Here is a 24,763-nt window from a genome sequence, read left to right as displayed (position 1 = left end):
TATTTTTTAATTTAAATTGTACATTTTTAAAAAATTTTTACTTAGAAAATTAAATTTAAAAGGGTGACATTGATCAATAAGAGTACAGCCTGACCAAGCGGTGGCGCAGTGGATAGAATGTCAGACTGGGACGCAGAGGACCCAGGTTCAAGACTCCAAGGTTGCCAGCTTGAGCAGGAGCTCATCTGGTTTGAGCAAGGCTCACCAGCTTAAGCCCAAAGTCACTGGCTCGAGCAAGGGGTCACTCAGTCTGCTGTAGCTCCCCAGTCAAGGCGCATATGAGAAAGCAATCAATGAACAACTAAGGTCCCGAATGAAGAATTGATGATTCTCATCTCTGTCCCTCTCTCTGACTCTCTCTGTCACTGTCAAAAAAAAGAGAGTACATATGTTTCAGGTAAACTTTTCTATAACATTTGAACTGTTGATTATGTTGTATACCCATCACTCAAAGTCAAATCATTTTCCATCACCTTATAAAAGTTTATTTTTAAAAAGAGTAAATTAGCAAGTTCTCTGGCAAATAAAACAAAGATAAAACACCAATTTAAAATATCAGTCATGAGAAAATGGAAGTATACAGAATCAGAGGAATTGTTTTATTTTCTTGGATATGAAAATATATGACTTTTTAAAGAGAAATACTAATTAACAAAATTATGTCAGGTGATAATGTGCTAATATAAGTTCATCAGTCACAACAAATGTACTGCTCTGATGGGGGATGTGGACAATAGAGGAGGCTATGCATGTGTAGGGTCAGGCTGTATGTAGAAAACCTTTGTACCCTCTACTCAAGTATACTGTGAACTTAAAACTGCTCTAAATAATAAAGTGTATTGAAAAAATAAATAAAAATTTATATTAAACATACTATGTCAGGTGATAAAAGAAATTTAAAAACAACTTTCTAGACTAATAACTAAGGAATGTTTTAACTCAAAAGATAGTCAGCAATGAGCTTTGCTATTGAGTTATTTCAAACTAAAGTAAAAGAATTTTTCTATTATATGAACCATCCCATATACTAGAAATATTAATGTAATGTGCTAGTTATTTCAGTAATCAAGAACATACATTATAACCTCAGTTAATAATAAAAATGACATAAATCATTACTGTTAAACTATTCATAATCTTTATTACTATTATTATTATTTATTTTTAGTGACAGGGACAGACAGGAAGGGAGAGAGATGAGAAGCATAAACTCTTTGTTGCAGCACCTTAGTTGTTCATTGATTGCTTCTCATATGTGCCTTGACAGGATTGGGGGGGGGCTCCAGCAGAGTGAGTGACCACTTGCTCAAGCCAGCGACCTTTGACTCAAGCCAGCAACCTTGTGCTTCAACCCAGTGGCCTTAGGCTCAGGCCAGCAACCATGGAATCATGTCTATGATCTCACATTCAAGCTAGGTGAGCACATGCTCAAATTGGGTGAGCCTGCATTCAAACTGGTGGCAACCTTGTGGTTTTGACCTGGGTCCTTGGCATTCCAGACCATCACTCTATCCACTGCACTACTGCCTGGACAGGCATTGTTCATAATTTTTAGATCATACAGAGAAAAAAAAAGAGAGTGATTTCTTGACAGGATTAAGAATATTTTAATAGTTCAAGGATAGAGCTAGTCTCCTTATGGCTAGATACAAGATAAAGATACTGATTATCACATGTTAATTTAACTTCTAGAAAGTTTTAACAACTAAAAAAACACGAATGTAAAACACAACGTGCAGCCTGACCAGGCAGTGACGCAGTGGATAGAGCATTGACTTGAGATGCTGAGGAGATGCACGTATGAGAAAACAATCAATGAAAAAAAAAGTGTAACTGTTGGGAAGGAAAACATACATTTTCATTATTTTTAAATGATATTCTGTACATACATACTTAGAAAGCATGACAGAATCAACTTCAAGACTCCTGAAAGTTATTTAAAAACACTTGAATATAATTCAAAAATAATTTGCTTTTTTTATGTACCAGCAAGAATATATAGTTTGAAAACAACATAAAAGAAAAACAAAAGCTTAGTTACTATACACTGAAAACACAAACAGTTTCCATTGAAAAGAGAAAGGCACATGATTTTCTTGCATAGGTAGATAGTCTATATTCTTTCTAAAGTGATTTATGAATTTAATAAAACCCCATTCATTTGGAATGGATTCAAAAGATTTGTTTTCCTTTGGGGAAAAGAGACAACACTTTGGAAGACTGCTTCTAAATTCACAAAGAAAACAAGGTAATTAATTAATTACCATATTTTTTGCTCCATAAGACGCACCTGACCGTAAGACACACCTAGGGTTTTAAGAAGGAAAATAAGAAAAAAAAATGTTCTGAACCAAATGGTGTGTTAAAATATTTAATAAAATACCATATTTTTCACTCCATAAGACACACGGGTTTTTTTCTCTCCACTTTTAGGGGTAAAAAATGTGTGTCTTATGGAGCAAAAAGTACGGTAATTAAAATTAAGAAGAAGAGCTGATATTGGGCAATCATTTAGAAAAATAAAAAGATTAAGGCAGCACCTCTTGCCATATGTGTTATTGTCTGTTACTTATGCAGTGCTTAAATCTGTAGTCTTTACCATTATATTGGCATGACAATCACTAGCAGTAAAAAGTCTAGATTATAAAATTATTAAGGTTTTTGTGCTGTTTTTACTTAAATAATGCAAAATAGTATCAAAGGTAAAATAAGACAGGCACTGTATCCAAATACAAAAAGGAAAAGTGAGAGTTTATAGGTAAGCAGCAGAATGTGGGGGAGGCACAAGGGCTGGACGGAAAATTACTGAGAAAACCTCAGAGTTTAGAGGGATTGGAGCTGACTTGACCTAATAGGATTCCTGCGGAAGGCTAGCAGGTGATCAGACATTATCTGGGAATGATGGAAGATAAGGAAGCTATTAGATATTGAGGTTGATCAGATAGGAGGGTGGGAGATTCTGGCCAAACCAATCTAGCATGATCTTGTAAAAATTAGGCAATCCAAAGACAAACATGGAAGTGCAGAAGGTGAAGCTTACCTGGAAAAGGACTCAGCGAGCCTGACCAAAGTTTACTAAAGGAGAGCACCTTTGTTATATGCAGCCCTAAGTTAAGGAAATGTGGAGACTTTCTTAGAACATATAAATAAATCATTCCAGGCATGTTAGTCCGCCCATGTAGACTTGAGTGTATTTATCTGTCAGTACTCTAGCTATGGAACCAAAAGGGAACTTCAGATTTAAATTCTGGTCATTGGTTCTCTAAGTCCCATTATTGACAGTTTTTTCCAATTTCTCACAAAATAATTTGGTAAGATGGTACAGTATGATGTGGCATGGTACAGTATATCAGGCATGGTTTGAGATGGCATATATTCCATGGGGAAACCCATTAACAAAGTGGCAGATATTTTTTTATTGTGAAAACAATATAGTATTATTATAGAGTGTTAGAAATTAGGAAAAAAGTTTGCACCTCTCTACCATCACAATAGAACAATTAATATCATTAAAAATTTTCTTTCATGCTTTGTTATAGTACAACATTGATATTGTCAAAATTTTACTTATATACAATTTTGTATCCTACTTTTATACTTGTCATTATATAATAGGCACTTTCATGCTGCCACATGATCTTTTCATTATTACTATTATTCTAATGAATACCTAATATTTATTAAATGAATATTTTATATTTTAAATTTCTTGTTGTTGGGCAATCAACTTGTTTCCTTTCATATTTTCAGTAAAAATATATTCTAACCAGTCACTCAGTAAACAGAAAAAAATTTTAATGAAAAGCCTAATTTGCTTTCCTACCTGATCTATAGAGTCATATACTCACCACAACAGATTTCTTGATGTTTATATGACCAACATTTGCTTGAATGGAATATCTTGTAGAGAGAATAAACCAAAAGACACTTAAAGTTTACAATTGATCTAAGCCAAAAGGCCAAGAAGCAATAAAAACAAACAAACAACAGAGAACAACTTTAGAAACTATAGTTTGTGTTGAAGCTTTTACAATAAGAGACCAGGAGCCTACCAGGAGCCTGCACTAAGTCCAGTTCACTGTCTTACAAATGCTTTCAAAGAAAACTGTGTTAAACTCATACTAACGCTTGCGAAATAAACGAATAATAAGTATAAAATTGGGGAGGAAGGAAAAAAATCCTTCCATCCTCCATAAGATAGTAACCTAAATGCAATAAAGCAATTTTGCATACCCTACCTAAAACTACAGGTTGCACACTTTGGTTTGATTAGTCTACCCTTAGGAGAAGAAAGATAGTAAATAGCCTACATCATTTTCCTTTGCAACTTACCATGCCTAGTAGTAATTTATCAAGCAATTTTCTTTTAATCTTTTTAGTGTGAAAAAGAGTAAAAGCAGATGTATAGCAAAATAGTTTAGTAAATAACTCCCTCCTAGGACTTGGTCTGTGGAATTTCTGAAGCTCCTCACTTCTGTTCTTTTGCTCTCTCTGCCCAACCACACAGAATTGAATTCCTGCTCCTTTCTCTGGGAAGGCATTTTATATTTTAGTAGCTAAAATTTGAAATATAAAGGGGTAATTGAAATGAATACTATTAAAATTATTATATATTTTTTTAGTTAAACTAATCTGTATGTGTAGCAAAACAAGTTAGTATGGTTTTCTGGGAAGAGCTTTTCTTGTGATAACTTCCACAGTAAGCAGAAAATTCAGTTGCATGGGTTTTACCTGAGATAAAAATGGATTCACACTTAGGCAAAGAGATGACAGAAGCGAGGTGCTAGTTAAATGGCATAGCTGTTCAATGATGATGCTAACCCTCCACGCTCTGACAGGACTGGCAGGTAAAATTCTACTGCAAACTGCATCTCATGAAATGAAGTGAAGTGTGGAGACCTATAAAAAGTATATGGTACAGGAAGCAAGAACTCACTTGTTATCTGTGCTTTGGCTGCTAAACCAGTGAGCCCTCTGGCTGACTTGTGCATCTGCAATTCCCCTGGGATTTCATGCTTCGTCATCCCTGGAGAAAAAGACTCAGAGTCTAGAATCTGTTGACATCTTGTTAGTTCTGGGGGAAGAGGACTTCTGAAGAGAAAAGACAAGACAAGAAAGCCCCGTGGGCATCAGAACGATTGGCTATGGAGCAGTTTTACATGCATGTAAATCTTTTCAGAAAGAAACCCTCCCTGTATTCCTGTTCCCGGATTCCCTGCTAGAATCTTTTCAAAACTGAGACTGACATTAGAAGTCTTTCCAAGACAGCCCTGAGGCTCAAGTCCCCTTCACACACTTAAACCTGCTACAAAGTACTCCATATTGGGTGGTGGGCACAGCACCCAATCAACGGTTCAAATGCTATAGAGATATTTACCTAAGACCAATGTATTTTATTGACTGATGTCACCCCATTAAATTTATTTTAAATAATAATAATAATTATCACAGCTAAGCAACTTTACATAATTGAGAAATGCAATACCTTAAACAGGGACAGAAAGTTGTTATTTAGAGTACTAAAAGAGAAAAGTTACGGAAAGATCCAGCCGGCAAAGGTTCGGAGGGAACATTAGAGGGAGAAAATCACAAAAAACTAATTTGACTCCTGCCTCCTCACTGTCTAGCTGTGAGCACTTGAACAAGTCATTTAACCTTCTATATCAGTGCTGTCCAATCAATTAAAATTCAAGCTACCTTAAATACTTTTAAAAGAAACAGGTGACTAAGTTTAAACAAATATTTTATGTTGACATGTAATCAGTTTAAAAATTATTGAGATATTTTACATCTTTTTCACATTAAGCCTACAAAACTCAGTATGTATTTTGCACTTACAAACATTTCCATTAAAACTAGTCACATTTCAAGGGCTCACTAGCCACTTGTGGCTCAGGACTGCACGAAAATGCAGCTTTAGACTCTCAGGGCCTCATCTGTGAAATGAAGGAGTTTAATAGGCCATCTCACCCATGTCATAAGAATATTTAACTCTGCATAGCTGTTTTTTGCATAAACTGGTCTTAAGTGCAATAGCTTCAAGCATGGACTAGGTGCTTCTTTCTTCTAAAATCAAACATGTTTTGTAGATATGCTGTGATGCAGTTTTCACAGAAAAAAATTTTTTTTTTTTTTTGTATTTTTCCGAAGCTGGAAACGGGGAGAGACAGTCAGACAGACTCCCACATGCGCCCGAACGGGATCCACCCGGCACGCCCACCAGGGGCGCGCTCTGCCCACCAGGGGGCGATGCTCTGCCCCTCCAGGGCGTCGCTCTGCCGCAACCAGAGCCACTCTAGCGCCTGGGGCAGAGGCCAAGGAGCCATCCCCAGCGCCCAGGCCATCCTTGTTCCAATGGAGCCTTGGCTGCAGGAGGGGAAGAGAGAGACAGAAAGGGAGGGGAGGTGGAGAAGCAAATGGGCGCTTCTCCTATGTGCCTTGGCCGGGAATCGAACCCGGGTCCCCCGCACGCCAGGCCGACGCTCTACCACTGAGCCAACGGGCCAGGGCCAGTTTTCACAGAAAATTTAAAAATGTTGTAATACCTCTCTCAAAAATTTCTGTAAGACTTAAATGATATAGTGTTTATCAAGCACCTAATATGATGACTGATTATATATTATGCACATATATATAATTTAGAATTAAAATATACTAAGTATATAAAAAAGAATCTTATTACATTAGAATTTTAATGCCCTCCCCATCTCCCCAGTCCTTGTCAGTCTGCTGTAGGTCCAGTCTAGTTTATTGCTTTTTTTCTTGAAGAAGGGACCCCAGTAAGGAGCAATTTCTCCAGAGACAGCCAGCTCATTAGTACAGATTGGGCAGGACTACCTATTCTCTGCTTCTAGACTTGATGGCATATTTAGATTTCACCGTGCCTAACACATGTGCTGCCACTGCTAAGTAACCCAGTCTCTCCTGAGGTAAGAGAGTAAGTATGTTGGACTTCATGGAAATAAATCAATGAGAAAGTACAAACACATAAACGAGTTCTGCAGCCAGACTGGTAGCACAAGTGTGACACCATCCAGTGGTCATTAAGAGTAACAGAAATTAAGGTAGCGAGGAGGACATATAACATTCTTAAATGCATGCAGATGATGGTTCATGTATAACTTCAAATGCCACGTAAGGCAAATAAAAAAGTCAATTCCCCTATGTTTTGCAATGTACCACCACTGTACTTCAGGCCAGGATCTGGTGTGGCATTAGCAGCCACACACAGACAACTGGACCATCTAATGTTCTTCTTATACTAAACAAATACTACATGGATTGCTCCAAAATTAAATTCTTGAAAAGAAAGCCATTCACTACAAAATGACCAGCAATTATTTATTTAAAATGTTTTAGGATAAATTTTCAAATGTGGACTAAAAAAATTTTTTTTAATAAATCAAGATGTGGCCATGAACTAAACCTGACAAGCTCAGGGAAAGCCTACACAATGGCCTTGTGAATTCAGAGAACTAAGGTAAGCACAGGATGGTCTAAACCTGGTCCCTACCGCCCACTAGTGGGCATTCCAGCTTTCACGGTGGGCAGTAGCGGAGCAACCAAAGTATAAATAAAAAGATAGATTTAACTATAGTAAGTTGTTTTATAAAAATTTTTCTGCCAAACTTAGCAAAAATCTGACAGAAAGTACTTGGTAAGTAATTATTATTATTATATGCTTTAACTTGCTGTAATTCTGCTTTATAAATTTTATGGAGTAAAGTTACTTCCCTACTTTATAAATTACCATTACTGTGGAACTGGTGGGTGGTTAGAAAATTTTACTACTAACAGAGATACAAAAGTGGGGAGTAGGTATAAAAAAGTTGACTGCCCCTGGTCTAAATCAAACCTTTCTAACTAAAAGCATTTTATGGTGGGTAGTCATGTCCTAGGGAGTTACTCTCTATCTGAAGGAAAGTCAGTGTTTGCTTTGAAGCTGTCTGTTGCCTTTTTCATTTGCAATAATGTAACTGATAACATGCCATTGAGGTGTGGAGGGAATCTTCTTTTTCTGCTCCTTCAGGGCAGGCATCCTACCAAAGCAGGAGCCAACAAACCCTTTCATTGTTACTATTATCATGTTAATTAACCTGCTGGTCTGGTGCCTCCTATGTAAGAGGTTTTAGTGTATACATTTTCACTTTTATCTAATCCCAGAGATCCCCCACACGGGTTTTGCTTTCTCCTGCCTCCCTAATCTATCACTAATTTCATGTAACTCCTTACACTTTCCCCTTTGATTCTGACATATAAAATAAGTGGTGAAATCACCATTTGCCAGAGCATTTTCTTAATCTGTTGACACTTTGCTTCCCAGCAACTGTGGACAGATTGGCTCAAATCAACTCATAAAAAATTCTTACAGTTTGGAAGTTTTTTTTTCCATTGACACAAATGATCCTTACCTTCTCATCATATTAAGATTTTGGTTGAGATCTCTTTTCCCAAAGGTAAAGAGATTCTGTTTATCCCGCAAATATTTATTATTAATAATAATGCTAACATTGATTTAGTGTACTATGTAGCAGGCACTGTGATAAGTATTTTGTACACATTTTCAAATAATCCTCACAAAAAGACCACAGGGTTGGCACTGCCTACCACAAAGCAGTGCTGGACTTTTGCTACCTCTTCTTCCTCTTCTCTTTTCAGTGATGCAACAGCTTGTTTTTAACCATAACACTAAGTGCCAGGCATAAACACATTTAGAAAGAAAATCATTAAAAAAAATTCTGCTGATTTATTCTGTAACTGCTCATAGACCAGTAAGAACAAGAAACTCAAACTGCTTATTTTTCAGATTCTTTTCTTTTCCAGTTGTCATATGTTGACTTCTTGTTAAACCCCCCTCCCCTTATATTGTAGACAGACCTTGGATGGAGAGTCAAGTCTCTTCCCCTGTGAGGGGCTGCCTGGCTGCTGGGCAGGAAGAACTCATCCTCCTGCAGGAGAAAGTGAAGAGTGGGAAACTGTCTGTGGATCAAGCCCTTGAGAAATTTAAACAGTGGCAGATAGGAAAGACTGGCCTCGAGATGATTCAGCAGGTAAGACTGACTGACCCCAATCCCTTCTGGAACATTCTGTCACTAAAAAGCTCCAAGCTTCTTTGTAAATGTTGAGTCTTCATAAGGAATACAGATAACTGTTCTTTTGTTTTTAAATAGCCCCCCAAAAAAGTGTTTTCAAATTACCAGTTAAGAGTTAGAAAATATCCAAACTTCATGATTACAAAACATTGGTGAACTCCACGCTGAGACCCAATGTATCAGAGCTAATATTATTCAGTGAGAAGAAGGGAGGCAGAGACAGACTCCCGCATACACCACCAGGATCCACTGGTAAGCCCACTAGGGGGCAATGCTCTGCCCATCTGAAGGTACTCTGTTGCTCAACTGAGCTTTTTCTTAGCACCTGAGGCAGAGACCATGAAGCCATCCTCAGCTCCTGGGGCCAACTTGCTCCATTCAAGCTATGGCTGCGGGAAGAGAAGAGAGAGAAGCGAGAGGAGGGAAGGTGGAGAAGCAGATGGTTGCTTCTCCTGTGTACCTTGACTGGGAATCGAACCCCAGACATCCACACATCCACACGCTGGCCAATGCTCTACTACTGAGCCAACTGGCCAGGGCCTACTTAACTTCTAAGGCTGTCAGTAGTATAGTGAATATTTTATGAATCTCATTGATGAAACTAGGGTAAAGCTTCTTTACACTAATATGTGCTCAGCATTCAGAATAGTGTATTATGTAGACCAAACTTAAAAGAAACAAGAATGATTGAAATTGTATCAGGCAGTAGTCCTAAAAGCAATGTAATAAGTATTCTCTTCCCTTTAACCTTTATACATATATATCTATATCGATATAATAGATATAGATTTATGTATTTATATATATGTACACAAACGTTCTTCAGAGAAATGATGTCAAGAGCATTAAATTCAGATAAGTTTAGTCTTGTCTTCTATAGATATAATTTATATCCTGAGAGGAAATTGGAGTAGGTGGTTCAAAGATGAGAATGAAAACAAAAATATACCACATATACCCTGTGATGTTTCTCAGTAAGGGGTATCCAGACCTTATTCTAAGTACCCAAAAGGCCTTCCTATCCCCAAAGCATTTCAACAGTTTTTGTTCTGTCATTACAGTATGTCCCCTTGTCTTAGAAACCAGTTGCCAGGAAGTTGTCTTATAAAACATACTTAAATTAACTAGTTTAGGCCAAGTATAAATAATCATTAATAGCTTAGTATGCTATTTTCCCTAAGGGATTATTTTTTATTTAAAAACAATGCTTAGGAAAATATTTTTTGACAACAGAAAAATGAATCCCATAGTGAAATTTAAACAATATGGCATATAAACAGGAGATAGATTAAAAAAGGGGACTTCTCAAGTACATCTGAGATGACCTCATGTCAGAAACCATGTCTCTAAGGGCAGCTCTGGTTAAGGGCTGGTGGTCAGACAGGTTTCAGACTTTGCAGTGCTAAGCAAGGCCAGTGATTTTGTCAAACAGATGTGAAAGAATGCTGATTGTTGGGTTCTGCAACTGATAGCTGTCCATGCCTCTCAGTCTGTTCCAATACCATCACCATCAAACATCCCTCTTATCCTGAAATGGGTACAATATGCTTAATTAAGTGCAGACATGCAAATCACATTCCTAGAAATGCTAGATTATATGAATTTTGTACACAGAAATCAGTTGTACTTCATCTGATTTTTTTATTGACCCTTCAATAATAAAGTTTACAATTTAGAATAATCTAACCTAAATACATTTTGGAAATGACTTCACTAGTTGTTTTATTAAACACTTGTTTTTTTTTATTTTTATGTATTTATATTTAATATTTTTTTAAAAAGAATTTAAGGTGGTCCATACTCACTACTTTGAGACTGAGCTGACTAATCTAATATATATAAAGGGACAATGGTGGGTAATGAATATGATTAGTGCTTATGAAAAATAAAGTACTTTAGCTGTAAATTCAAAAACAGGCACTAAGGTTACCTTTCATAGAGCCAAAAGTTTAGAATTCTGACTGAATACTATTAGAGGTATCAGTCAGTTCTTTCCTTTATATTTTTTCAGCTTTATTGAGATATAATTGACATATAACATGTATAAATTTAAGGTGTTGGAAGTATTGATTTGATACATTTGTATACTGCAAAATGATTACCATTATAGCGCTAGCTAACATGGCCATCATTTCATAATTACCATTTAGTTGCAGGGGAGGGAGGTTGAACATTTAATACCTACTTTCTCAGCAACTTTTAAGTGTATGATAGTATTTTTTTTTTTTTTTTGTATTTTTCCGTAGCTGGAAACGGGGAGAGACAGTCAGACTCCCGCATGCACCCGACCAGGATCCACCCGGCACGCCCACCAGGGGGTGACGCTCTGCTCACCAGGGGGCGATGCTCTGCCCCTCTGGGGCGTCGCTCTGCCGCGACCAGAGCCACTCTAGCGCCTGGGGCAGAGGCCAAGGAGCCATTCCCAGTGCCCGGGCCATCTTTGCTCCAAGAGAGCCTCGGCTGCGGGAGGGGAAGAGAGAGACAGAGAGGAAGGAGAGGGGGAGGGGTGGAGAAGCAGATGGGCGTTTCTCCTGTGTGCCCTGGCTGGGAATCAAACCTGGGACCCGTGCACACCAGGCCGACGCTCTACCACTGAGCCAACCAGCCAGGGCTATGATAGTATTTTTTACTATAATCACTATGCTATACATTAGATCACTAGAACTTAAAATTGAAAGTTTGTACCTTTTGGCCAAACTTATCCTCTACTCCCCCAGTCTCTGGTAACCACCATTCTACTCACTGTTTCATGAGTTTGACATTTTAAGATTTAACATATAAGTAATATCATACATTATTTGTCTTTCTCTCTCTGCTATGTTTTCTAATTTTTTAGAGAGAGGGAGAGAGAGGGAGGGAGGGAAAGAGGAAGGGAGGGTAGGGAGGGGAAAAGGGGTGAGGAACAGGAAGCATTAACTTCTATATGTGCCTTGATCAGTCAAGCCCAGGGTTTCAAACCAGCAAACTCAGCATTCCAGGTCAGTGCTTTATCCACTGTGCCACCACAGGTCAGGCTCTGACATTTTTAACTTGGCATAGTACTCTGAAGTTACTTTCATCCATGTTTTTACAAATGGCAAATTTCCTTATTTCTCATGGCTGAAGACTATTCCATTAAATATATTATTTTATTAAATATAAATTTTATATGTATATAGATATAGATAACTTCTTTATCCATTCATCCACTGAGAGACACTTAGGTCGTTTCCATATCTTGGCTGTTGTCAATAATGTTGCAGTGGGCATTGGTGTACACATATCAATTCAATGCCCTGTTTTTACTTCCCTCTGCTATATACTCATACTCAGAAGTGAGTCTGCTAGATCATATAGAGTTGCATTTTTAATTTTTCAGAAGCATACAAACTATTTTTCATAGCGGTTGAGCCAATTTACATTCCCAGTAATAGTACTCAGGAACCCCTTTTTTCCATTTTCTACTAGCACTGTTATCTTTTCTATTGCAGCCATTCTAACAATAATAAAGTGGTTTTAACTTGCATTTTTCTTATAATTAGTGATGTTGAGCACTTTTTCATATATCTGTTGATCATTTGTGCATCTTCTTTGGAAAAATATTTATTCAGTTTCTCTGCCCATTTTTTAACCAAAGATTTGCAAGATTTCTCCCATTCTATAGGTTTCCTTTTAGTTTTTTGATGGCTTCTTTTGCTGTGTAAAAGCTTTACACGTTGATATAGTCACACTTGTTTATTTTTTCCTTTGTTGCTTATACTTTTGGGTATCTTATCCAAAAAACATTGTCAAGACCCTACACTTTCCTCGTGTTTAATATAAGGGCCTAGACAATAGTCAGAACAAAAAAAAAATAATGTTCTCCCATTTTCATAACAGACACATATTCAATCCCATACACTTCTCATTATTACTATTATAGTTTACAAAAATATTCATTTGCACCCTGAAGATGAATCAATCAGAGGTAACTATAAAGTTCTATTATTATTGACAGAAACATTATCTTAGGAAATTAACAGAAAAAATAGCACAAACATAGTGTTAATAATAGAAGAGATTCTAGAATAATGAGACTCATGTAGAATCCTTGGAGTTGAAGGTGAGATGGCTGAGAAGGTGAAAACCTGGCCTCTTATTCTTCTCACACCCGCTCATGATCCCTGAGTGCCTAAAGAACATTTGCTCCACTCTTAGGGGACTTCCCGTAAAGCAGTGAAAACTGTTATCTATTTAGGAAATGTGATTTCTATGTTTCATGGGAAACCCTTAAGAAAAAGTGCTACTCTTATATTTTCCTCTAAAATGGGATTTTTGAATATCAGCTTATATTATATTGTGGTTAAAAAGAATAGATGTTCAATGCAGGATATTTGAAAAGCAAATAAATATCACAAATTAACTAAGAAGGGGAATCCAGGTGTGTTTTTTTTGGTTGAGTCCCTATTTCTTTGAAGGAATTCTGGGGAAGGATGGTGTACTACAGAAGCTGGAGTTGTGCTCCAGCAATAGCAAGTCACCGTTGTGTCACTCTCATGTTTTTGATCATCAAATAGTCCGTGATTTACATGGGGTCAAGTATTACATTGGTAAAACAGCTTCTGAAAGAACTGGACTCTGAGTTCCAATCCTGACTCTACCACCTTTGACTGCGATTTGGATTTGGGCATGTTATGTAACCTCTTTGTATCTCAGTTTTTATGTGTTAAATGAGATGATGACATTTTATATCTACTTCATGAAGTTGTGAGGATCAAGCAAGATAATACATCTAAAATGTCAAGGATAGTCAATGAGATATTATAAGTTCTAAATTAGTACAAAATAGTTGTGGTGATACTAGGGACAGTAGTTTCTTCTTGATCTAGGACAATTTGTAAATCTTGACTTCTGTTTCCTGCTTGTTTCCTCATTTAGGAAAAACTACGCCAACTGCGAGATTGCATACTTGGGAAGAGGCCAGAAGATGAAAATGTCTATGGTAAGTAAAATTTGTCTATTATTAAAAAATGGCAGAGTGATAAACTGGAAAATGCAAGGACTTTGACATCAAGAAGGTCTAAGTTCATATCTATACTCAATCACTTCCCAGCTATGTGGCCAGCCAGTATCTTTAATCCATGCTACTCAGGTTCCTTGTCTGAAAACAGGAATAATTATACATATCTGAAAGTGGTTTTATAAGTTAACATATAAAATACTTTTACTATCTCTGACCCATAATGGACATTCAATAAATGCTAGTTTCTTTTTTTTTTCTTTGATTTTTTTTTATGGTGAGAGGAGGGAGATAGTGAGGAAGACTCCTGCATGTGACCCAACCAGAATCCACCCAGAAACCCATACGGGGCCAATGCTTGAATATCGAGCTATTTTTTGTACTTGAGGCTGATCTGTTCTAATGGAACTATCCTCAGCACCTGAGGCCATGCTCAAACCAATGGAGCCACTGGCTGTGGAAGAGGTACAGGGAGAAAAAGGGGAGAGGGAAGGGGAGAGAAACAGATGGTCGCTTCCCTTGTGTGCCCTGACAGGGAATCAAACCTAGGATATCCATACGCCAGGCTGGTACTCTATCCAGTGAGCCACCTGCCAGAGCCTTTTTTCCTTTGATCTTGATGTGAGCTACAAAATGACTCTACTCTAGTTTCTTTTATATGTGAACTATTATGCAGAGAATTAAATTTTTAAGGAGTTATACTTTTTTAATAAGGTAGAAGAGTCTCAATAGAATGAGTTCACACAATTGTCCACATGTGGATCATTTTAAATTTCAAATCTCCATTTGCCTTCCCCTACAGTTAGCGTGTTTCTTGGCAGTGCAGATTCCCCTTGCTAATAATTAACAGTTGCTCTCAGGAGAAAAAACAAAAACAAAAACCACTCATCTTAATATTAACACAAGCTAAACATTATTAAAATGGTAAATCTTCTCTAAAGATAAACAAACAACATATTTTAAAATTGAAATTAAGTATATTCTCACTATCTGACCACTCTTTATCCAAGTTCCTATTCCTGCACAGATAATTAAAAACTAACAACCACTAGTAAAGCTTGGAAACTTTCATCTCTTCTATTTTCAATAATATTGCATAACTTTTAGCTAGTGCTCCATTTTGAAATCCACCCTGTTAAAATTCATTTTCTTTTCATATTATTGGGTTGTTATCTATTTCCATAGAGAATTCTTCAAGCTCTCTTAGAAATGTTTTCTAAAACAGAAATGGTTTTAAAAATAATTAAGGTCATAAACACAGGAGTAATTTACAGATAACTAAATTCTATAGATTTCTATTCTAATGTAGAATAAGATTAAAATGTTAACAAAGTATAAAATTACAAAATATATAAATAATTTTACTAAGGAACATTAAGTAATAGTAGCTAATATTTATTGACTGTACACTTAATATTACCTTACGAATTTTTTTTACAATAACCTTTTGAGGTAGGCATTAGTTTCAATTTATAAATAAGAAAACTGAGGCTTTAAGAAACTAAGACATCCCAAACATACAGGTTAGAAACTACAATCTATTGCTTTTTTAATTCGAAGTCCATGCTCTTAATCATTGGTGTCCTAATTAGGAATCATCTAGCTTCCCTTCCAGCCAAAGTGGAATAAATATACCAAATAAATTATTCCACTGTACAGAACACTCATACTGGGAAAAAATATGGGGCCACTGATTTCAGGGAGTGGACAATAAACAACCTAAGACTATAATCCTAAAGACAAGCAATTTTATATGGTAGCTCTCATGACTCCCAGAGACTGATATTATGGCTACAATCTATGCAAAACAGGCAGTCCTGTTGAACTGAAGAGACAAAGAACAAAGATCAGGGCAGCTAATGTTTCTGGAATGTATGTGGTGGGTCACTGAAGCGGCAGCTGTGTAGAAATAGCCTTACAGGGAGTGAGGGACCCCACAGGTCTGTGGCTGAGAGATGGACTGTACAAGTGCAGAGCAAGACCACTCAAGATATACAGGATAGCAGTTTCTAGGGCATTGAATGCAGAACAGAGACACTAGAGTTTGAGCAGAGTTAGAGAAAGTCCATACTGGAATATTTCCATTCCTGCCCAGCCAGAGTAAAAAGGTCTCCTTAACACTTTGTAAAAAAACCTAGCATCCTATTGTGAACACCAAGAGATATAAAAACTAAGGACCATAACTTCCAGTAAGACTTATACCAGATCTGCCATAACAAAGCCTAAAACCAAGCCCCTGTAAGATCCACGTGAAAGACAGGAAAAGAAAACCCTAATACTTTATATCTACCTGCTTTGTATAACTTTCATTGTTCTTTATTCCTTAGTGCAGATATGAGTTTGTTTTCAATATCCCTTCACCTTATATGAGATTTTTAACATTTATTATTATATTACAATTTGCGGTCAGTGAATTTTCTGATTTTAGTTCCCTGAGAATGTCTCTAGTTCAACAAATTTTTGAAGAATATTTTCTCTGGATATACAATTCTAAGTGGCCATTTTTATTTTTAGCATTTCAATGATATTATTACATTGTTTGTAGTCCTCCATTGTTTCTGTAAGAAATTAGTGAATATTCTCATCCTTTTCCTCTATGTGAAATGTGTCTTTATTTCTGTCTGCTTTCAAGATTATCTCTTTTACTACAGTTGCTTATATGAAGTCCTCTTAACAATTATGCTATTTAGTGTTTTTGAAGTTCTTGGAACTGTATGGAGGTGGCTTACATTAAATTTGGCAAGTTTTGCTCATTATTTCTTTTAAAATATTTTGTCCCAAACTCACTCTTTTCTCCTCTGGGACTCTAATTATGTTCATACTAGACTATGTTATATTGTTCTTCATGTCTCTCAGGTTCTGTTCTTTTTAAAGATTTTTTTTATCTTCCTTTCCATCATATTTCATAATTTCTGTTGATTTGTCTTCAACTTTATTAACTCTTTTGTTATATCCAATCTGCTGATAAGCTCATCTGATCTATTTTTTATTTCTTTTATTATCATTTTAATTTCTATAATTTCCATTTATATAATTTCAATATTTTGCTGTGATTTTATATTTATTCATTTCTTAAAACCATATTTTTATAAAGTTAATTATGTTTATCAGAGCTGCTTCAAAGTCATCGCTAAAGTTAACAGTGGAATCATCTCAGGTTGTTCTTATTGATGGTTTTCTTTTGCTTTTCTATGAATTTTATTTTCCTGTTTCTCTACCTCTCTCCTCACTGCCCCTCTGATTGCAAGTCTCATCAGAACCCTTAAGAGCTCAGGAGAGAGAAAGCAAAGGTACACCCCTGAGGGCGGGGGGGCATGGGTGTGCTCAAAGAGAGTGCACGGGGTTCTTTGTCTTGAGGGTTTGTGTCTGTTTTTTGCAGGCAGAAAATTTTGGGGAGGTCTCAATCAGAATATTCATTAGCTTTATAGATGTGACCTTTATTAGGCTGATGTATCAAAAATGAGTGTAGAGTGGGAGCTTTACCTCTCTACTGGATTTGGCTCTAATTGAGTTTTTGATTGCTGGTTTTGTTATTTCTTCCCCTAACTTGATCCATTCTTGGGTTTGGCTGGCACTAATGCCACTAACTGGGTCTCTGTTACTTATCTCTTTGATTAGGGAGATTTAAGCCACTTGCTTTCTGGTTGAGGAGGAGAGATGTGAACCATCTGCTCCTAATTGTCTTTAGTTAGGGAAGATAAAATCTTGTAATTTATTAGCTGGCTGCTAATTGCCTGACTATTTAAGTACTTTGTCTCCAGTTCTCTACTTGCCAGGAAAATTTCCTACTTCTTAATAACTTGCCTCACTTGTTACTCAGCAGTAAAAATGAATACTTGTTAGTACATACAACAACATGAATGAATCTCACAGAGGTTATGCTGACTGAAAGATACTATGCACAAAGAAGCACACATTGTAAGATTCTTGTTTATCTGGAATTCTAGATAAAATTAATGAGACAGAAATTAGTTCAGGGGTGAGCAGGAGTAATGGTATGGTGTGGGGTGAGGATTGATGTGAGATGGCATAACTGACTATATCTATTAAAGTATAGACTTAAAAATGTTTGAATTGTACTGTATTTATTACTGAATAATGTTAATTTCAAAAAAGTATTGAATATCCCAAGCTAAAAAAAAAAAAAAAGCAAGCTTTTATTAAATGTCAAAGACATCCAAATCAGAATACCCTAGGACAAGCATCAGGAGGAAAAAAGACAAAAGTAGTAAAAGACATGGTTTCTCACACTTAGTGGAAAGTTAGTATTTTTTAAATCAGATTGTGAAAGTTTATGCTCACCTTAAAGATAAGCAGTCAAACAATAAAAAGAAAGGTTAGAAAAAAATATTAAGCAAAACTCAGAATGTGTTTTTTTTTCCTAGATAAGCTCACCATTGTGCACCATCCAAATGGTAAGTACTCAGTATTTGTTGAAGGATTGAGGATGAAAACAAAGCACATAGTAAATCAATTTCAATATAAATTAAGCCTAATATGACTAGACAGATCAGTGTAAAAATCTTACTTAGTTTTTGTGTTTATATATGCAAAACCACTTGACTGCCAAAATAGATTGTGAAAAGGTTATAGAATAGCAATCTTAGAGGCATTGTTATATAATAAAAGAAGCTTGTTCTTTGAACTCTCATTGACCTGGCTCTTTGTGACTTATTGGTTGTGACCTTTGGCAAGTCACTTAAGCTCTTTAAGCCTCAGTTTCATCATATGTATTGTAATATATATATGCATTATACCATGGGAATTGCTATAAAGATATATATATAAATAGGAGCTGATATTTGATGAGTGGAAGTTATTGATAGAGCAAATGAAATTGGAATAGCACTTGAGAAAGTCATTCACTTTAGTGTGATGGGGAGGATTGTGTGCAGAATGTTGAGGGAAAAGAGCAAATAGATATCAGCTAGGCATCTGTTGGATAATCTAGAAGCAGTTGTCTATGGCCTGAACCAAAGCACTGGCTGTGGAAATGGGAAGTAGTAGAAGTGAGCAGTATGGCTGGTTTGGAGAGTGGAAAGCCTGTGGTAAGGGCAGGTGGGCAGTGGTATGAGCCAATGGAGACTAGTAGGAACACACACACACACACACACACACACATATCTTAGTATATTTTGCAATCTGCAAATCCTGGTAACTAGGCAGGGGAGAAGAAGGTGTAATCAAGTTGAAGTTGTTATTCAAAGGTATAGGACTGTTTCTGAGCTGAACCAACTCCTCAGTATTCTATCCAAGTTGATCTTTATGTATAGGAGAAATTAATGGCATACTCACCAAAGATGACTTTTCAATATGCCCTTTTATCTCTTTAGTAATTTTCTTCTTTACCAATATCTTATTTTTTGCATATATAATTTTTTATTAAGTAAAAAATGAGGCAGAAACAAATCCCGCATGTGCCCAGACCAAGATCTACATGGCAAGCCACCTACCAAGCGATGCTCTGCCTGTCTGGGACTCTGCTCCATTGCTCAGAAACTGAGATATTTTTAGTGCCTGAGGTGAGGCTGTGGAGCCATCCTCAGCACATAGGGCCAACTTTGCCCAAACTATTTGAGCCATGGCTGCAAGAAGGGAAGAGAGAGAGAAAGATGGGGGAGGGGTAGAGAAGCAGATGATGGTTTCTCTTGTATGCCCTGACCGAGAATTGAACTATAGATTTCCACATGCCAGGCTGATGCTCTACCAATGAGCCAACTGGCCAGGGCCTGCATATATAATTTTTTTAAGTGCTAAATAAATGAGTCATTAAATGTATGAATGACTAAAGAGATAGTAACAGAGTTTGTATTTCTAGGTAATGAAAGTGTTCACAATGAAAATACTTTACATAATATACCTTTCAACAATAAGGTAGGTTGTATTTATCTTAATTTTTTTTGTATTTTTCTGAAGTGAGAAGTGGAGAGGCAGAGAGACAGACTCCTGCATGAACCCAACCGAGATCCACCTGGCAAGCCCACTAGGGGACGATGCTCTGTTCATCTGGGGCGTTGCTCTGTTGCAACCAGAGCCATTCTAGCACCTGAGGTGGAGGCCATGGAGCCATCCTCAGTGCATGGGCCAACTTTGCTACTATGGAGCCTTGGCTGTGGGAGGGGAAGAGAGAGATAGAGAGAAAGGAGAGGGTGAAGGATGGAGAAGCAGATGAGTGCTTCTCCTATGTGCCCTGGCTGGGAATCAAACCTGAAATTTCCACACGCCAGGCCAACGCTCTACCACTGAGCCAACCAGCCAGGGCTATCTTAATTTTTATTAAATGCAAAAAAAAAGAATTTTGTTGAGAAAGAACATAAGCCTTCTATCCTGATTATGCTTTGAAATATTCTAAAAATATGAATAAAATAGGTTACATAAGCCTTGTGTGCAAAATCCATGAGCAATAATTTAAAGAAATTAACTATTTTGAAAAAAAAACAAAGAAGAAACTTGATCAAAGGAAAAAAGCATCATGGCCAAACTGTGGTTTAATTCTGCATGTATGGGCCAAATAATTCTTAGAAGAGGTATAAAGACATCATCTTTAGCAACGAGAATATGATGAGTCTATTTGAGCCACAATGTACATAGTCGTTACAGTCTAGTTATAGAGGGAAAGAAAACTAACCGTAAAATATTGTTCATGTAAATATGCATTACTTCACATTGTACATTTAACTAGAAATAAATTGCTAACAGAAGCTAAAAATAATGCTAAACAAAGACAGCAGCAGTTGAAAACCAAAACTAGTTCAATACAACAACGATAATGACCTGAATACAAATTTTTCTTCATAAAAATTGTTATTCCATCTATCTGTATACACAATGTAGGAAATTTGCAGTCACAAGTTATGTGGCAGCTGGATTTCTTACTTAAAGCCAGAATTAGAGCCTTTGATAAGTTCTCATAATAAACCAACTTTAGTATACCAAACTTTAATAGCCCTTAATCTGTCTAATGCATCAGTCACTAAATCATAAGTAATCATAAAAGCCATTCACTCTTAAGGACTGACTGAAGTATTCGCATCTCTGGATCATTCTGTGGCCCACCAATGGGCTGTAGGCCTAATAAGGCTATAATATATAGATTCATTAGACTCATTCAGCTATAGCAGAGTTACAGGGTAACACCTAGTCCCAGAAAGTTGTGAAAATATCTTTATCAAACAAAGATCCTTCTATAAGATCTAAAGGACTGTACAACTATGACATGTTATTTTGGAGGAAGATTTTGAATAAGAGAAAAGAATACAAATTCTCAACACTTGGGTCATTCTCCATCAAAATGGAAATAAAATTTGAATTCAAGTACTTTGGTGAAGTTGAGCTTTACAATGATTCTTTTAAAATGAAGGGTTGTCTTGTCAGTTGCTGCTACAAAGCTGTTTTTTCATGACTATGAAAGACAACTATGACTTTATCATGTTTCTTTGCTCAGCCTTAAAAATGAAGAAATGCTAGCTACCTCTTCATCTTTTTTTTTTTTTCATAGCTTCCTGCTCGACTCCAAGTTGAAAAGGAATTTGGTCTCTGTTACAGAAAAGATCACTAAGGAAGGTATGAAAACAGCTATTTAAAAAACAAACCTAAAGCAGTCTTAGGAGAGACTTGAAGGGATCATTTGTCTAGCAAACAGAATCCTCTAAATATTTCATTTTCTTCTTCTGAAAGAATAAACATGTGTATTTTTCAAGCTAAAGGTGATTATTCCTTAGAAAGATTTATGGCGGTGATTTTATGTTAGCTAATCAATTTCAATTGATGATCCATTATTCACTAATACATTTCCTGTGCTCTCGTTTTCAGGTTATTATAATGAAACAAGAATCTGCAGACACTGTGCTTTCAGGGTAAAGCAGGCTTGCATTAGGACTGCCAGCTGTCTTCAGGGCAAATCTACGCCGTGAGAGAAAGAGCAGGCCTCTGGATTTCAGATTTTGTTATTATCACAATTTATTGACATTGTATCTGCTTTATCTGGGTATATCAAGCCTACAATTGAATTCCATAGAGCAATTGCATTCTTTCAAAATGAAATTCTTGCATTTTACAGTGTATTTTCTCATGGAAGCAGCTATTTTCCATTTTAAAAATTGAAAGAAAATAAGAACAAAAAAACTAAATGCTCTGTAGCAAAGTTATTGGGCCTGTTTTAGGTACTAACCTAAAAAATGACTCCTCCTGTTCTCAGAATAACCATAAAAATACAAATTTGTTTAGTACATACTTGCCTTTTAAGTGGCTGGTCCATTTTCTGAATTTCTCATTTTCAAAATTAACTATTATTGTCTCATCATGTTTGTAGACCTCTTATTCAGTGCTTATTTGCATGTAATCCTGAAAACAACTTTTTTAACTTTTTATATCTCATATTAATATACATTTCTATGACCTACATTCCTTATTAAAAGGGTTACAATTCCATCAATTTATTTCTTACACATAGTTTACTAGCTTAAAGTAGAAAGCAGTTTTATCATTCTATGATTTTCATGCACAATTACTGCAAATAAAATAATGTTTAAAGCTATCTCTGACTTTTCAAAATCAATGCATGAGATTTAACCACTAAGCTCCTTTACTTGCCAGTTTACAGAGCGAGACATCTACCAAGACTATTTGAAAATAAGTGAACTTGATTAATTTCACTGTGTAAGCCCATAAAGTAAAATAAACACAAATGATGTTTTTCTAGCTTCTAAACAGTGAGGGGACAGTCTATTTTTTAAAAGTTATCTGAAAAATATTGATGATAGTTTTCTCAAGACTATTGATATTCTTAAATAAGCTCATTTTAAACAACAATACAGTTTAATTTATCCCTATCAAAGCTGCTTCTGATGATTATATTTGGAAATTCAGTGCATAGTTTCATATTCAAGCTTTCAAGAAAGGGTATGCTATTCCATTCACTGAGCCTCATTTCTGTGGATTGTCACACCCAAAGAGTTAGGGAAAGCAATAGAAAAACTGCTTTTCTATAATTTTCTCCATCTATAAAATGTAAATGTATGTATCATCTCTAAAGTTAAAACTTCAATAGCCTGTGACTAATACCTACAATTCTGCCATTAGGTTTAGTCTTATTGAAGATGTGAAATCCAGTGACAGATAAAATGCTAACTTTCCTGATTATAATATAATTAGAAGATTTCTTACCAAAAACTCAGTTAAGGGTGGGAGCAGGAGATAAGGCCTGGGTGTAATTCAGATCTTTAACATAGATGGAAATCTAAATTTAGGATCTCTAAAACACTACCCTAAAGAACTGGGCTAACTTAGAATAAAATTTGGCAAAAAGCTCATTTAATAACCTCTTTCGCTAGATACCGTGATTCTTGAAATCTTAGTACTTTGTCACCACAAAGAAACATGGAAAAAGAAACCTAACCATCTCTGAGGCTCATCCTATCCTTGGCTGATTAGGCTTTGCCAGAGCGAGCACATGGGTTAGATAAGGTTGGAGTTGGGGGATCAGAAGCCCATATCATACCGGTTGCATGGAAGGAAGAGATGAAATGTAGAGAAATGCAAAGGCAGAGGAAGAGTAATCCAAAATTAAATGCACCCAAATTAAAATGCACCATAAGAAAGTAATATTTTCAATTTCTGAGTTTTATCCCTAACATACAGAATACTGTTCATCACATTTGAGCCACACACCAGAAGCTTTGCCTTAGTAAGAAAAGATCAGAGGACAGGGTGGAGGGACAGGGATGTAGACGAGAAATATGGGAACATCTCACAGAGGTGTGGGGCCTTATCCAAGGAGCCCAGTCACTTCCAGCAAGGAGAGACCTCCAGGAGAGGCCTGCTGCAGATTGGATTGCTGCTTCCGGAAGCCTGACAGCCAGAAGCTTACCTTTCTCTTCATCCCTTCCTCAGATCAGATTTGTTACCAAACCGTTACTCCTAATTTTCTCCAAGAGCCAGCCCTTGCCTCAGGTTCTTAAATTTACCATGACTCTGACCTCTAGAGAAATATGAACAGGTACTGAATGTGATCAAACGAGTTTTATGTTTAGTTAATTCCTTTCTTTGCCATTAGTCAATCTCCGAGGATAACAAAGTGAAAGCAGCTAGACCAATGGTTCTCAAATGAGGCAATTTTGTTCTCTTTGCCCTGGACATTTAGCAATATCTGGAACATTTTTCATGGTCGTAACTACAGAAAAGGGAGTCCTGGCATTTCATATGTAAAGAAAAGGGAAAATCCTTTAGTATACAGGACAAAGAATTTTCCATTCCAAAATATCAAAAGTGCAAAGGTTGAGGAACCTTGACCTAGACTGTAAAGTAAAATGGGATTAGCATTTAAAAGAATACTGTCAAAATAAAAACAGTTAACGTTATACAAAATTTTCTAAGAGCATAATTGAATGCATATTTTAGAACACACATGGCTTAAGGGTAAATGGGTCATTGAATGGTCAAATGGTTGACTTTAATGCATTTTCATAAATCGAACATTAGATTATTCTACCAATGGAGACTCCAATTTTTAGAAAATAAGACTCTTCTCAGTATTTTTCTAATGAGAATGACCTTGTAACTTGTGCCATCATTATATCTTACTGTGCACTGTTTGCTCATCTAAGTTCCTTCCTGTTTTCTGTAATGCTCAGGGAGTCCAATTTTAATAACTTGGACTTACTTGTATTTTACTGCATATTACTTTTCTAAATGG

At 36.3% G+C, this 24,763-nt stretch overlaps 1 protein-coding gene across 2 annotated transcripts in view; it reads left to right on the top strand.

Annotated features, from left to right (window-relative positions):
- Positions 1–22,596, top strand: part of BANK1 (B cell scaffold protein with ankyrin repeats 1) — a 395,229-nt gene extending 372,633 nt beyond the window's left edge. For both annotated transcript variants that reach the window (XM_066280104.1, XM_066280103.1), the window contains exons 12-17: positions 8,872–9,050; positions 13,989–14,052; positions 18,456–18,485; positions 19,889–19,944; positions 21,569–21,633; positions 21,883–22,596. In XM_066280104.1, coding sequence (XP_066136201.1) covers positions 8,872–9,050; positions 13,989–14,052; positions 18,456–18,485; positions 19,889–19,944; positions 21,569–21,628 — 389 coding nt within the window. In that variant the 3' untranslated portion in view covers positions 21,629–21,633; positions 21,883–22,596. The remainder of the gene's footprint in view (positions 1–8,871; positions 9,051–13,988; positions 14,053–18,455; positions 18,486–19,888; positions 19,945–21,568; positions 21,634–21,882) is intronic.
- The last annotated feature ends 2,167 nt before the right edge of the window (positions 22,597–24,763 follow it).

The sequence above is a fragment of the Saccopteryx bilineata genome, chromosome 5 (genome assembly GCF_036850765.1).
Source record: "Saccopteryx bilineata isolate mSacBil1 chromosome 5, mSacBil1_pri_phased_curated, whole genome shotgun sequence".
Lineage (NCBI taxonomy): Eukaryota > Metazoa > Chordata > Mammalia > Chiroptera > Emballonuridae > Saccopteryx > Saccopteryx bilineata.
This window is presented reverse-complemented; position numbering and strand designations above follow the sequence as displayed.